We start from the raw sequence: 14,848 nt of genomic DNA, 5'->3' as shown, positions 1-14,848 counted from the left end.
TAGTTGTTCTTAATTATTTTATGATGTAAAGGAAAGGTAGCAGGCCAGATTACACACACACACGCACACGCACACACACGCACATAAATAGGCCTATAGTTTATAATGCATCAGCCTCTGCTCTACACCTGTAGTTAGGCCTTCTTGTTGTGTAAACCTTCTGCAGGCCCGTGTGCAAACACAGAAGCGTTTATTGTTTTGATGTTATACATGTCGCCTCGTGACAATCCTCAATTAGTTGCCACATTTATCCTGATGAGAATATTAATTAACGCTGCGGTTTGTTTCCATTTCAGCCTATTGACTGTCTGGGTGAGCATCTTCCCGGATCTCTTTCCTCACAACAGTATCAGTGCAGATCAGCGGTACAAACACTTAACCGAAACAGCTGAAGGACCATTTTAAAGCAACCGAGCCGGATTGATAAAATCCATAATTAGAATTCCGAGCGTGCAAGGAAGCAATCATTTAAAAGGAAAAGCTTATCTCCAGGAGAGAGTTGCGACTTTTCTTCAGGCTCAATAAACGTGCAAAGACTGCAGTGTTATATAAAACAAATACGATTTAATGACAAAAAAGCATATAGAAATTGTGCAATCGTTGATTTATGTTTCCTCTTCGTTAGATCACAGATTTCAGGTCGATGATATTTTGTTTTGGTTTTTCTTTTTTTCCACCTCAGAAACTCAAATTCAGCTGAAAGATTTCCTGTGATTTTGTCTAAATTATAATAAGGGTTTATACATAACATACATATTAGGAATATTTAAATAAAGGCGATTTTTATGTGTACACTTTAATAAGCAAAATGGACAGCGTATCACTAAAACACCTAAAACGCTTCATTTTAAATATTTGATGATGACGTAATTAAAAAAGGGATTCTGACATTTTAAACTGGGCCTTATCAGAAAGTTTCTCAAATGCAAAACGTCTCATGTAAAAAGTGAAAAATTCACATTATTGGTTATTATTATAACAACATGTTCTTCTAACTCATCTGCATCCTTCAGCTGGATTTGAGTTTCTGTATTTTCTTTAGATTTCAGTGAGAGAGTTCATCCCTCAATAACCAGAGCAGGTTATTAATCACAGGGTTTAAGTGGCACAAGAACACGTGTCTGTGTTTGTGCTTTGGCACAGACTGAGCAAACAAACAAACATTCAAACGAACGAACGAAGCCATACAAAAAAAAGGAAATACATCCCACAAATAGTCTGGATGAATGAGTCCCACAGTAGTAGTTTAGCCACTGCGGCCAGAGCTGGTACCAGTTTATATATATATTCAGTTTTGTTCTTCTTTGTAAAAGGAAGGCAAAAATGGGCTGGATTGCTTTGAGTGTTCCAGCCGGACAGTCTCGGTCTTTCTCTTCAGCATTTTGGAAAAGTACGGAAATAACAAACAACAAAAACACACTGTAAACAGGCGCACAGAAAGAAAAGCATTAAAGTGAACCAATGCCCAGTCTGTATGGTACAATTATTGTTATTATTATTATTATTATTATTATAATTATTATTATAATTATTATTATTATTATAATTATTAATATTATAATTATAATTATTATCCAAAAGCAAGATATTTTCAAGGAAGGACATTCAATTAGAATACATTATTATTATTATGCAGCTGACACTACAATCAATGCATCACATTAAGTGTGTGCATAATGAGAATTGTATAATAATAATAATAATAATAATAATAATAATAATAATAATAGTAATAGCAGTTGGCTGGTATTGGCTTGATTTTTTAAACATTGTAGGCTACAGCAGGTGTCTGCCATTTCAGCCCTCTAGCCACGAGCTGGGAAGAACCCCTGTTGCTTTTGTTATGATGGAAAGATGGCGTTTATTTACCCACACTGACTGCGACTTATCATCGAGCCCGGAGCTTGTTTCTAAATGTTCCCCCCGCGGACACCTTGTGTCCACTTACCACTCTGCCTTTCTTTAATGACACATTACATAAGGAAACATTGTCGCCTCGGTTTAAGGTTTAGAAAAGCATTTCAATGTCGCTGTTTTTCTTCATTTTTTTTTGGTTAGCACACACCAGCCGCATATCCCAGTATGCTCGGCAGTTCCACGGCATGAACCCTCTCCACACAGCTCTCTGCTCTGCGCATTCTTAGTGCTGGAGTGCCACTGTATATCCCCACTGTGTGTGTCCGTGGGTCCAACATTTAAACTGGCTGAGGTCCAGCTTGGAGTGTTCCAGCACAGAGAATCAAACAAATAAGGAGGCATTATTCCTCCTTACGGGGTCCGTGTTTTGCTCACAGTATAGTCTGGGGGTCACTGCACAGGAGTTTGTCCTCCGTGATGAGGAGGGCTGTCCCCGTACATGTCCTCTCCTCCTGGTATCTGTCCCCCAGCGGGTGTCATCCTCTTCTCCTTCTGTCGTCTGTTACAAAACCAAACCCTCACCACCTCCTTCTCCAGCTGCAGGCTCTCCGCCAGGGAGGTGATCTCCACTCCTCCTGGTTTTGGACTTTTGAGAAAATGGCTCTCTAAAGCCCCTTTGACGCCCACCTCGATGGAGGTCCTCTTTTTCCTTTTCCGTCCTTGTGCTGCGATTTTATCCAGGCTCGTGGGGCTCCCCGAGGTGGAGTCCGCCTCCTCCAGCCACTTGTTCAACAAGGGCTTGAGTTTACACATGTTTTTGAAGCTGAGCTGAAGCGCCTCGAACCTGCAAATGGTGGTCTGAGAAAAGACGTTTCCATACAGCGTCCCGAGAGCCAGCCCCACGTCCGCCTGGGTGAAGCCCAGCTTGATGCGTCGCTGCTTGAACTGCTTGGCAAACTGCTCTAACTCGTCGGAGGTCGGCGTGTCCTCGTCTGAGTGATCCTGATGGCCCCCGTGATGGTGTGAGAGAGACTGCTGGTGGGCCCCGGGGCCGCCTCCGTGATCGCTGAGGTGCGGGCTGTGGCTGTGGTGGTCCTCGTCCCGCAGGGGGTGGTGGTGCATCCCCCCTTGCTCTCCCCCTGGCATCAGCCCGAATCCGGACTGGGAGTAAACCAGGCTCTGGCCCTCAGATGTCGCCATACCGGGGATGTGCGTGGTGGCTGTGCTGGTTCGCCATGCTCTGGCGTCGTGATGCGCCTGCTGGTGCGCGAGGTGAGGGTGTCGCTGTTGCTGCTGCTGTTGCTGCTGCTGCTGCTGCTGCTGCAGACTGCTGGAGTTCTGCAGCTCCTCTCGGTCACTGTCGTGCAGCACGGGCTTCACGTCCTGCTCTCCGAGGGGACTCGATGGCCAGGGCGCCCCGCTGTCACCGTGAGACAGCGCCGCGATCCACTGGTGCGCGTGGCTGAGCGGATGTCCACCGCCCGGTAACGTGCTATAGTCGTTCTGGAGCAGGGTGTGCGCGTCCCTGTACGCTGCCGCCTGCTGCATGCTCCCGGACTCCGAGTGCGGCGGCTGCGCGCTGCTGGGGGTGGTGAGGACGCTGTAGTGGTTGGATGTTGCAGTCGCCATAACTATCGGAGCCAGAGTGATAGCTGGAGTTAAAAGGAGGCTGCCTTTGACAGTAACTCTTTTGCGCCACGGGGCAGCTCGGCGTCTCTCTCCAGCATCTCCCGGGCGCTGTGCCAAGGGGACGCAGAGGCGCGCACCTGTGGTCCGCCTCGCTCCGCTCTTTATTGGCCAAGAAGGGTTGACAGATGTGGTTACCCCTGACAGCACCCCGCTCATTGGTCACGGGAGATTGTACAGAAACCCCAATCACTCTGCCCAACAATACTAGCAGTCCTGCAGCATGCATGAGTACAAAGTGGAGGGAGACATCGGGTGTAAACACAGAGAAGACTAAAACAAGCTCAGAAAAAATAGTTTATTTTAAAAGTACTTTTATAACATTGATCTGGGTCAGTGGGTCATGTTTATTGGTTTAATCGGTGCGTAAAAGTTGCTCAGAAAATTCAGAATGTGCACATTTATTGATATTGACCACATTTGTTTGCCAAACAAATACAACTTCAAAATCCAAATACTTGTTCATGCTTCTGAAGTAGAATATGTGATATTGGAAGCAGTAAGCAGTGATCTTGAGGATACACTTCCAGCTGCCCTTAGGAGAGAGGGGCCGCGTGCTTCCAGGGCCTCGGCCCCGTTGCCATGGCGAATGCGTTGAATGGAACAACAACGCCCACCTCACAGCTGTAGCTCGCGCCTTCTTTTCGTTCCGTTCGAAAGGGCTCATTGGGGCCGCGCGCTCGGCCGTCGGGACACATAATGGGAGGGGGGGCGAGCGGAGAGGGCAGCTCGGGGCCAAAAGAGAGAAGGCTGCAAGAATGGATCCCTCTGCCTGCGATGCGCCCACCGTGCCTCCTTCCACCTGCTTGTTGGGTACACTTTGAAATGGATGTACACAGTGGCACGCGAAGCTAAGTTTCCCAAACGTCTTTACAAAAAGAGTTATTATTTATACCTTATAATGCACAAAAATTGAAATGGCTAAAAAGGGCCCAATTTTTCAGAGGGAAACACTTCACAAATATCTACTTTATACAGATATGGTAAGTATCTACAAGTATTGAAACACATTTTAGGGTGTATACTTTCTTTAAGTTTTCAATTGCATTCAACTTTACAATCCAAATATATATGACTTTTTATTCCACTACATTTATTTTATAGCTATAGTAACTTCAGATTACACACAAAACATAGGATATCGCTATATATTTGATGCATTAATTAGGCAATATATAGTAGCAACACTTAGCTGAGCCATGACCAGCTGCATCATTCAAATGCTGCTTACTTGGTAATGCATCTAAAATAATAATCCAGCAATATACATACATGTTGCACTTTCAACTGCGTTCATTCTGTATTGTGTTCTGTACGGTATCCTGTAATGAGTTTCTTATTTTCAATGCACTGTTGTATTACTCCTTTAACCTAGTATTATTGCAACACAGTGTAGACACTGATACTGCAGTTTTGTCTCTTGGCACTGTTAAGAAAATCACAGAGGAGTTGGTTAGGGTAAATTCATCAAAGCATTTATCTGCTTGTCCCATCTTTAAATGAATGCAACGATAGTGAAATTAAACTAATCCTCATTCTGCTGAGCCCCCCCTCTGAAACCCTATTATAACCTGGGGGGTCCCTGGACCTACTTTAGCACCTACTGGTATTTAGGAGATGTGATTGTATTGGCTCAAAGTGGGACAGAGGCTGTAAAACATATCAGCTATTAAGAGGTTAAAGCAACCTCAAAGGACAACACATATGCATGTTTCACCTTCAAAGGGAGGTGGAGTGCAACATTTCTGAAATCAGATGTGCTCGCAATAATTTGTTTGCAAGCTTAAAGACCTAGCTATACCAAATAACCATGAAAAACCATAAATATTTTAAAATGTTTATGTCTTTAATTAAAGGCCAACGCACACAATAAATCAAATTGGAAGTGAGAGGTTAATTGATAAATACTTTGATTGTAATCAAGCTAAGGATGCGCAGACATAAACTGACGCACATTGAATTATAGAGATCGAAAGAACACTGGATTATGATTAGGTGTAATTCTGAGAAATACCGAATGTGTCGCCAGGGGCTCTGGCCAGCCGTGTGTTGAGAGAGGCAAAACATATTACCCTAATAGACTAATATGCAAACTACTGGCTGCCCAATTACAGGACTTAATAACGCATAAACGATGCGAGTCCTGTTCTTTCAAGACGAAGGGGTCGCTGTTAGTTCAGTCAAAGGGCTGTCAACACATGCAGTGGCTCCACACACACGCTGTCTGTGTTTCCGTGTTCTGTATTCAAGAGTGAGAGTTAATGATGAAGAATCTGGGCGTTAAATTAACAGTAATTATATGGCCCCTGTGCTGTAAAGATTCAATTTCATTGCAAGTCTAATGGGCCTAAGTGTCCCTGTGCGCAGGCAGAACTCTCAATGAGACATTTGTGATTGAAACTCACACAGACAGAACAAAAACAAAGACATAGCATACAACCATAGCATCTGTGGCTTTTTACATGTGGATTATAAAACCGTATTCTAGTGAAATCCAGATTTAAGAAGCATATTTTTTATTTTTGGTTGCTTTCACTTTGTCCACACTAGTGTGTGTGACCGGCCCATGTCCCTCCCCCTCTGGGAACCCTAACGCAGGGGTAACTGGGGCAGGGGGGCTTCTTTATGCTGCCGGACAGAGGGAGATAATGGCCATTCCTCCACAGCTGGCCCACACAGTCAAAGGGAGCGGGGGCTCGAAGGATTCCAGCTTTAACCAGGCCATTGTCTGGGCTAATTACATCTGAATGCAAGACCCCAAGAATCCACCTCCCCCCTGAGCAAAACCTGCACAAAACACCCCAAACAGCCCTTCATGAGATGAGGGAGAGTGCACAGTCACAAGGCACACACACAGAAATATATCAACCCTGGACTCCTTCATTACCCCTTAACGTAAGCACACACACACACACACACACACACACACACACACACACACACACACACACACACACACACACACACACACACACACACACACACACACACACACACACACACACACACACACACACACACCACACACACACACACACACACACACACACATACACACACACACACACACACACACACACACACACACACCACACACACACACACACACACACACACACACACACCACACACACACACACACACACACACTTTCTGGACTTGTTCATTACTCTTACACACTCGCATCCCCAGCAGGCTCGCATCAAAGTGTTGTGTCTCTCTCACAAACTAACTCGCATGTGGCACTCGGCATTAGATCAGATCTCAGCTTGCTGCTCTCAGAAGAGATGAGGAGGTCTTAGAGGACTTTGGTTGAATAGGAAACACAGTGAAGAGCCTTTTCCCCAATGCACCCCCATAATCCCAATCTATACACTCCCTCTGCCCCCGACCAGTGCTAAACTCCTTCTGTAGCCTCAACTGCTAAGCCTCAGCTCAGTACAGCCATGAGTAGAGTGTGAAAATGGCAGAACGATGTCAGGATGTTATAGTGCTTCGCCTTTTGGTTTTGCAGTCAGCAAATTCTTACAGATTGTTTTCACTAGCTCAGAAAAAAATGTGCAGGTGTAGACATTGTTTTGTGTTAAAAAATGTCTTAAACTGCCCATTGTTTGCCCATGTGGAGCAGGAGTTGCAATCTAAATTGCAGCTCTTAAAGCAGTTGAAGTGTCAGCTGAAGTTGAAGCACTGAAAGGGTTTGGAGTGGCTTTTGAAAGTGAAATTGCTGATAGCATTTGAAATTTTAATTTTAGTTCACCAGTAAAAGCAGTTGAGCGTTCAGTTAAAGTGTGGAAGATGAAAGCGATTGAACCATCATTTAAAAAGTAATGAATGCAGTTGAAATTGTAACATAAATTGAATTGCCAGAGATTTTAAAGAGACTGCAAATAGCAAATAGCTGAAGTGACAGGTGGTAGGTAAGGAGTGAAAGCGATTAGATGTTACTTGGAGTATTTGAGTTGTCAAAAACAAAAGGCGCAAAGGCAGAAAGCAGTTGAAATGTAAATGTATATTCACATGCACTGCCCTACAGGGAGTTACATTGTCATTGTGAATGTACAAAAACAGCACTTGAATTTAAAGAAAAATAGAGATGCAAGCAGTTTTAACAGATGAAGTGTGAAATGTCAGTTGGTGTATTAGGAGTAAAAGCAGTTTATTGCAATTAAAGGATAAAGGTCCTTACACAACAGGTGCATTTGTTTTGTAGGTCATTATGTTTATATAACTGTTTTGTTTTTTGTCATGAATACTTTCCCACAAGAAACAAATATCACGCTGTAAAACGGAAATAGAATCATTTTTAGGAACAAGGTTGATCTTTTTTGTTATCGTACCATGAATAAAGGCATCCGATTGCAGTTGCGCCCATATTTATGAGAATTATAAAATAACAACACGGAGACTCCAACCCAGGCAGACTTCATTACTCCTTGCTACCTCTGTGGAGGGACAAAGCAGCCAATACCAGTTCCACTTCCTCAAAGCTCTCTAGATATATCATTTTCGCAGATGAATATTTTGCAATTTTTTGTTTGTCACACCCTTGTTGTGCAGGCCTTACAAATGAGATGAAGATGTTAAAGTGCCAGTGTAAAGTCTTATAATTGATTTGAAAGTTGAAGAGGTTGAAATATTTGAATTGTGTGCACTGTAAATAGTGGAAGCGCCAGTAAGTGGAATACAAGTCAGTGCAGAAACCCCCTTTCTCTCTTCTCTTTTAGCCCTCTGTGTGTGCGTATGTGGATTTATACATAGTGTTCCCTGGACACGTTTCATATTGTGTGTGTCCGCATGTGTGTGTGTGTGTGTGTGTGTGTGAGTGTGTGTGACAGTTTCAGGGTTAGAGGTCTCACTGGTGCTCAGTTTAGCATTGATTTATTCTCTTTCTCCAATTTATTTCCCCTTCGCCTGAGCTGCCTCTGGGAGGACAAATGGAGGAGAAACGGCAAGCACAGTAACCATCCCTCACACACACACACACACACACACACACACACACACACACACACACACACACACACACACACACACACACACACACACACACACACACACACACACACACACACACACACACACACCCACACACACACACACACACACACACACAGCGACTAATGTTTCAACAAGCAGAAATGCACTCAAATGTGTATTTCTGCATCATGCTGGCAAATACACACACTGTACCACTGACACACACACACACACACACACGCACACATGCACGCACACGCACGCACACGCACGCACACACGCACGCACGCACACACACACACACACACACACACACACACACACACAGACTCTGGGATACTTTTAAAGCTCAGGTTCTCCATTCCATCGTTACTGTGCTGGACCAATCAGAGTGGTGACCATCCTGTACAACTATAAATTCACAACACTCTCCAACTCCCATGGCACCAGGACACCTTTAAGAGTTCCCATGTTGTGCCATATAACTGTCTTCAGAGAACCCATAAAGACATAAAGGGACGCTCCTACCTCTAGGTGAGTGGTCATAATTCACCGGCAGGTATTTTTACCGTGACATTGCTGTCTCGCTGCACAGATTCATCTCGCTCTTGCTTTACAACACAAACTCCAGATAGGAAAAGCATGAGTGCAGTCATATTTTACGGGCATGCTGTCACAGCCTATACTGTAATGGCTTGGTGTTGGAAGAGGTGTGTGTGGGCTTGTGGGTGCGAGCTTAACTCTTGTGTCACTTCTGCTTTAAGGTGTAATAACACACCTCTCCCTTTTCTACCCAAGTAGAAAAAGAGCGCATCAGAAGGAGGGGACCGAGGGGCTGGAGGAGGGGCAGGTATGTCGTTAAACCCACTTGAAAGCTCAGCACCCTGATCGATAGTCTTGGGCCAAGCAGGGATTAAAATCAGGCTAAGTCTGTTCCAATCAATACTGATGGCTAACCCTGGGGTTAAAACAGGAGTAAATCTCCATACACGTCCATACACAAGTCGGCACTATGGCCTACAGTACAGATAAATCTGCAGCTATCCATGCAAATGGACACACAATGGGTTACCATGTGAGTGTAGTCGATATGCATGAGTGCTGTATGGGCCTGCAGTAGCAACATATTGTATCAATGTGGATATACTCTCTGTCTAGTTAGAGATTGAGGCAGTATATTTGGACTCGTCGATGGGGATGAGCAGAGTGAGTAAAGCTCTCATAAATGTGTTGGGAGAGGCACAGCGTGTGTGTGAAAGAGTGAGAACAAAGTCTGCGGTTACACACACACTGCAGCTATAATAGAGGGGAGAATGACTTATAGACAGAGAGCTGACACGCATGATTGACTGTTTCACACCCTAATAGAGGACTGACATCACTGCTCCAATTGATCTTACAAGCATAGGTCTGCGTATCAATTACCGATACTAATCAATGTAGCTATGGACAGATAACAGCAAGGAAAAACGGTTGCACGCCTCAGCTAATTCTACCGATGCAGAGATTTATGTCCGTTTTTTTAAACGGTTTTCTGATTCGCCAGATTTTAAAGTGCAAAACAGTAGTATTTATATTGTTGACATTTTGGCTGTTTTTCTGTGAAGTGTTTGATGAGGAGATCCGTACAGCTCTCTGGATTGTACGCAGAATGCGAAGCTTTAGCCACCAGACGCTTAGCGTAGCATAAATACTTGTTTTCAAACAGGTGAAAAAGCTATAGCACAAAAAACACACCTTGTTTGAATGCTTCACAAAGGTTGAAAAAGAGATAAATGATCTGGGACCTACCTGGTTGAATAAAGGTTTGAAATGGAATGATTACCAAGAGTATTTTCAAACGACAATTTGGTTGTTTCACAAGTGTTTTATTCACATTTTTGTCTGAACAGTTTACATGCTAACACCCAAACCTGGAACACAATAACAAAAACCTGACACCCCTGTACTAGCCCTTCAAACCAGTTCTCCAAATATGCCAGCACATGTTCTACTTTTCACTCAGATGCCAATTCTAAATCACACTTTTTTTAATCCCTTGCCCACAATGCACTACATTTGGCACCATCTTCATAGCTAAAGTCTCTTGTGTTCATGCGGACAATATTGTGCTTCAATATGCTGAATTGAAATGATCAATTGGCTACACTGATGACTCACAGCTGCAAACATTAGTAACCAAATTGGTCAATTACAAATCAGGGAAGGGGGGCCGAAGGTGAGATTCTTTTTGGGAGGTGAATAGATGGCGTTGATGCAGTGAGTAGGTGGAGGAAGAGCAAGATGAGGATAGGAAAAGAGAGTTTCATCTTTGGAGGTCTGGGTGAGTTCATAGATCACATGTTTGCTACTTCTTTGAAGCCACGCACTTCACTGTTACTCCAATTAATTGGTGAGAATATGCTTTTTTGACGGCACTTTTCCATCACTTTTCATGACATTTGAAAAGGTGTTTATGGACATACATTACTATCACTATGACACACTACGATGGGATTTCTGGGATAGACTTCACTATGCCTCTAATAACTTTAAAAAAACAATTCATGACTTATTTATGGAACACTGTACTTCATTTATATTTTCACAGCATCCTTTACTTTTACTTTCTGTGAATATCTTTGACATTCAACACAATCACACTTATTCTGATATTTGTAAAAAAGGACTTCAGATTTGTGGCGACAACTTTTGGAGAAAGCAAATCGGAGGCTTAAACAGGGACAGGGAGGTGCATCTGCAGCATCTTCATCATCTACCATGCAAGAAGTGTAAATAGAGGACAGTGAAGGAGACACTGAGGAGGACAGTGAGGAAGACTGCACTTATATGTCGTTTTTCCCCCTTTTTTCGACATACTATACTTTGTCGTTTTTCTCAGGACATTTTCGACATACTATACTTTGTTGTTTTTAACTAAATGTTCAACATACTATACTCTGTCGTTTTTCATCATATTTTGGACCTATGTCGTTTTTTTCTCAATTTTTCGACATCATTCGACATTTGGTAAACTGTCTCAACCAGATAGTCTCTAGTTTCCATTTGTGTCAAAAGAAATGTTTGAAGAATTCACATTTAACTTGTTCGTGTTATAGATGTTGTGTAGTGACATGTAACTTTTGGTTAGTCAACAACAACTGCAGCATCACAGCATACAATTATGTAAACACCTTCTTATGATAAATAATAAAAGTATAATTGTATTTAGTGAAACACGCATATTTTATTTTAGATTTACATTTAATTTTAGATACAGAATACAATACATGAAAGTCTTCCCTAAACCAAAACACGCAGCTTTCTTCTCCGTCCGCTCACCAGTGACCCCATCTACCATCACACTGTGTCCTACAACCTGGGGGGCAGGGCAGAGCTATTACTAAAACAATGTTTTGGTTAAAAATGCAGCGTGAAAAGGTTCTTGTAGTTTTTCACATCACATTATTCTTAGTTAAAATATCTCAAGCAGTTCAATGCTACTAAATGCTTAACAGTGTCTAAGGTCAAGATCAAGGTCAAAATGATACATGCATTTAGCCCTTCCTAACAGTGCAGGCGCGAGGCGTGATTTTAACCACAGCTACATCTCTTCCTGAAACAGAGCCAAGAAGTATGTCCAGGGATCGAAACCAAGATGGATAGGGGGAGAGGCCTTGGGGAGCATTAATGGTTGTTCTCAGTGTGGTAATCAAACTAATCTCTGTCTTCTTCTCTTACTTGTTTTCTGTCTCGTACACACTCGCACAAATTGAGTATCTCTCTTTCTTATCAGGATTGTTTCCCCCCCTCTGTAAATGCATCTAAACTTAGCAGTGGCCATTTTTAGGGAATCAGATTCCAAGGTATAGTCCCTTTCTGTAGTTACCGTGGGATACAGTTCTGTCCAAGTTCATTATAGTGTCTTTTTTGTGTGACTCCCACACAAAAATACAGAATAAAAGCAATGCGGTATATGCCTATAAGACTGAGTATTTTGTATTTTCAGGGCTGTACTTCTTTATGTCATTAGCCAACATGTTCAGGAAATGTCTCATCTACAACGACATAACGCATGCTCTTGTTATATGAGTGGCAGATGCAAAAAAAGTGAAGGAATTAAAGAAAACACTGCTTTTGTGAAGGAACACAGCTTTTCACGCAATTTCCCATGCATTTCCAAATGTGTTTCGGCAAATTGATAGGCATAATTCAGGGTGGAGGAAAAACAGAGAAGCTACTCTTGGAGGCAACCTAGCCAATTAATTTGCAGCTCAGATCTCAAAGCCTCACTGGAGAGGTGCTAGGCTACATACTACTCGGCTAATTTGTGAAGCAGGTCTGTATTAAATATATGCATGAGGCTAATTTGGTTAGTGTCGTAGCCCTGTAGCTGTGGTGAGTGCAGCGCTAGCTCCCATTAGCGATCTTTCTGCCTCCAGTGGAAATCAACAGAAGTCGAGGCCGACGCTGCTTTTTTTGCATAAAGCAAACAAGATTAAATTGACTTCGCTAAATCAAAGTGTAGTACCAAATGTGGCACTCTCTCTCTCTCTCCCCCCCGCTGTCTCTCTGTATGTCCGCCTATCTGTTTCTTCTCTCTCAGAGGGATAAATTACTCCAGAATCATAAAAGAGTCAAACAAAAATTACAGAGAGAGAGAGAAGAAGAGAGATTTTTAGTCAAGTGGGATTCCCCCTCCCAAACAATCCCAGCATGCTCCTAGTTACTGAAATGTTGGCTTATGTGTCTTGTGATTGTCTCTCTGATTTGTTCTCTCTTTCTGTGCATGTGTCTTTGGTTGTACCGTGTATTTACAGCCTTTCTGTTTTGTTATCAGTATAATCTCACAGGAAAAGTCTTACTTATATATACAAAAATAAAAGTCATGTTATGTGTCTATTATAATCCAAACAGAGGAGGACAATGAGAGCTCACCTGGGCGTGTTTGACTTAAACATAAGGGAAAGCATCTTCAAAACCTTATCCAGACTTTAAAAATCACATTAACCAAACATTTTAACCTTTAACCTTGAATTTGAAGGTTAAAGGAGATCAATTAGGGGGTGGATGCTAGAGATTGTCCTTTAACAATGCAGCTATATGTGACTTCATTTTTAATAGTGTAGCCTACATTTATTGTCAACACCAGGTGCCAGAGTATAATGTGTGTGTAAAAAGAAAAAAAGGAAGGGAGATTGTGCATGTATTGTGTGTGTGTGTGTGTGTGTGTGTGTGTGTGTGTGTGTGTGTGTGTGTGTCTGCGTGTGTGTGTGTGTGTGTCTGTGTGTGTGTGTGTGTGTGTGTGTGTGTGTGTGTGTGTGTCTGCGTGTGTGTGTGTGTGTGTGTCTGTGTGTGTGTCTGTGTGTATGTAAAAGAGAGAGCTCCTTGCAGTATACCGCAGAGCCAGTCTGTAAAAAAGGAAAAAAAGGGCCGCTTGGCTGTTCCTATTGAACTTGACCTGCGGGCCAGATCAATGTGTGTGTGTGTTTATGTGTGTGAGAGACAACCAGTGTGTGTGTGTGTGTGTGTGTGTTCGTTCATGAGTGCACACTGCCAGATCAATGTGTCTCCGTGTGCCACGGAATGAGAGAGCACACTGATTACCCAGGGGTGGCGGGAGGAAGGGGAGGAAGAGGAGGAGGGGGAGGAGGGAGAAGGGAGGGATGAGAGGATGGAGGAGGATGATGATACAGAGGGGAAGGAGGGGAGGAATGGGGGGGGGGGGGGTGATGAGATTGAGCAGAGGACAGAGCTGAGACCAGGATCAGGAGAGAAGCTCAGCTCATTTCATTTTCATTTTCCCTTCATTTCACTGCGAGGCGAGCCGTGCGTCGGGGCATTCCACATGGATGGGGTGCCAGCATGTAGATCCGCAGCCAGGTGGCAGAGATCAGTCGGGGAAATAGCATCCCCATTTGAATGGAATGGGATAGTTGGGGGTCAGCGATCCATGTTCCTTTCTTTCTCCAAAAGTCACGTGACAAGAGAGATTCTGCTTTACAAGGTATACATAAAACCTTTCCAGCTTCAGGCCCATTGACAGAATCTCTCTCTGTGTGTATGAAGACGTTTGCTGTCTGTGTCCATTGCCCGTTTGTCTTGTTTTCCTGATGTGGAGAGCATGAAGGGCTGCGGCCCAATCCTCAGCACTATAGGGGCTCCTCTCATCTCTCTCGCTCAGTGGAGTTCCCGTCACTAGCAGTTCTGTTTGCAAACCCCTGCCTGTGTCCAATCAGCAAGTAGCCAGCTCAAAGTGAGTGTGTGTGTGTGTGTGTGTGTGTGTGTGTGTGTGTGTGTGTGTGTGTGTGTGTTGTGTGTGTGTGTGTGTGTGTGTGTGTGTGTGTGT

General features: G+C 43.4%; 1 protein-coding gene across 1 annotated transcript; it reads right to left on the bottom strand.

The window, feature by feature from the left end:
* Positions 1 to 544: 544 nt before the first annotated feature.
* pou3f2a (POU class 3 homeobox 2a) lies at positions 545 to 3,702 on the bottom strand. The gene has a single exon (XM_034204289.1). The coding sequence runs from the start codon at positions 3,700 to 3,702 to the stop codon at positions 2,308 to 2,310; it is 1,395 nt and encodes a 464-aa protein (XP_034060180.1). The 3' UTR covers positions 545 to 2,307.
* Positions 3,703 to 14,848: the final 11,146 nt, after the last annotated feature.

The sequence above is a fragment of the Gymnodraco acuticeps genome, unplaced genomic scaffold (assembly GCF_902827175.1).
Source record: "Gymnodraco acuticeps unplaced genomic scaffold, fGymAcu1.1, whole genome shotgun sequence".
Lineage (NCBI taxonomy): Eukaryota > Metazoa > Chordata > Actinopteri > Perciformes > Bathydraconidae > Gymnodraco > Gymnodraco acuticeps.
Note: the sequence above shows the minus strand (reverse complement) of the source record. Positions and strands in the feature narration are given on the sequence as shown.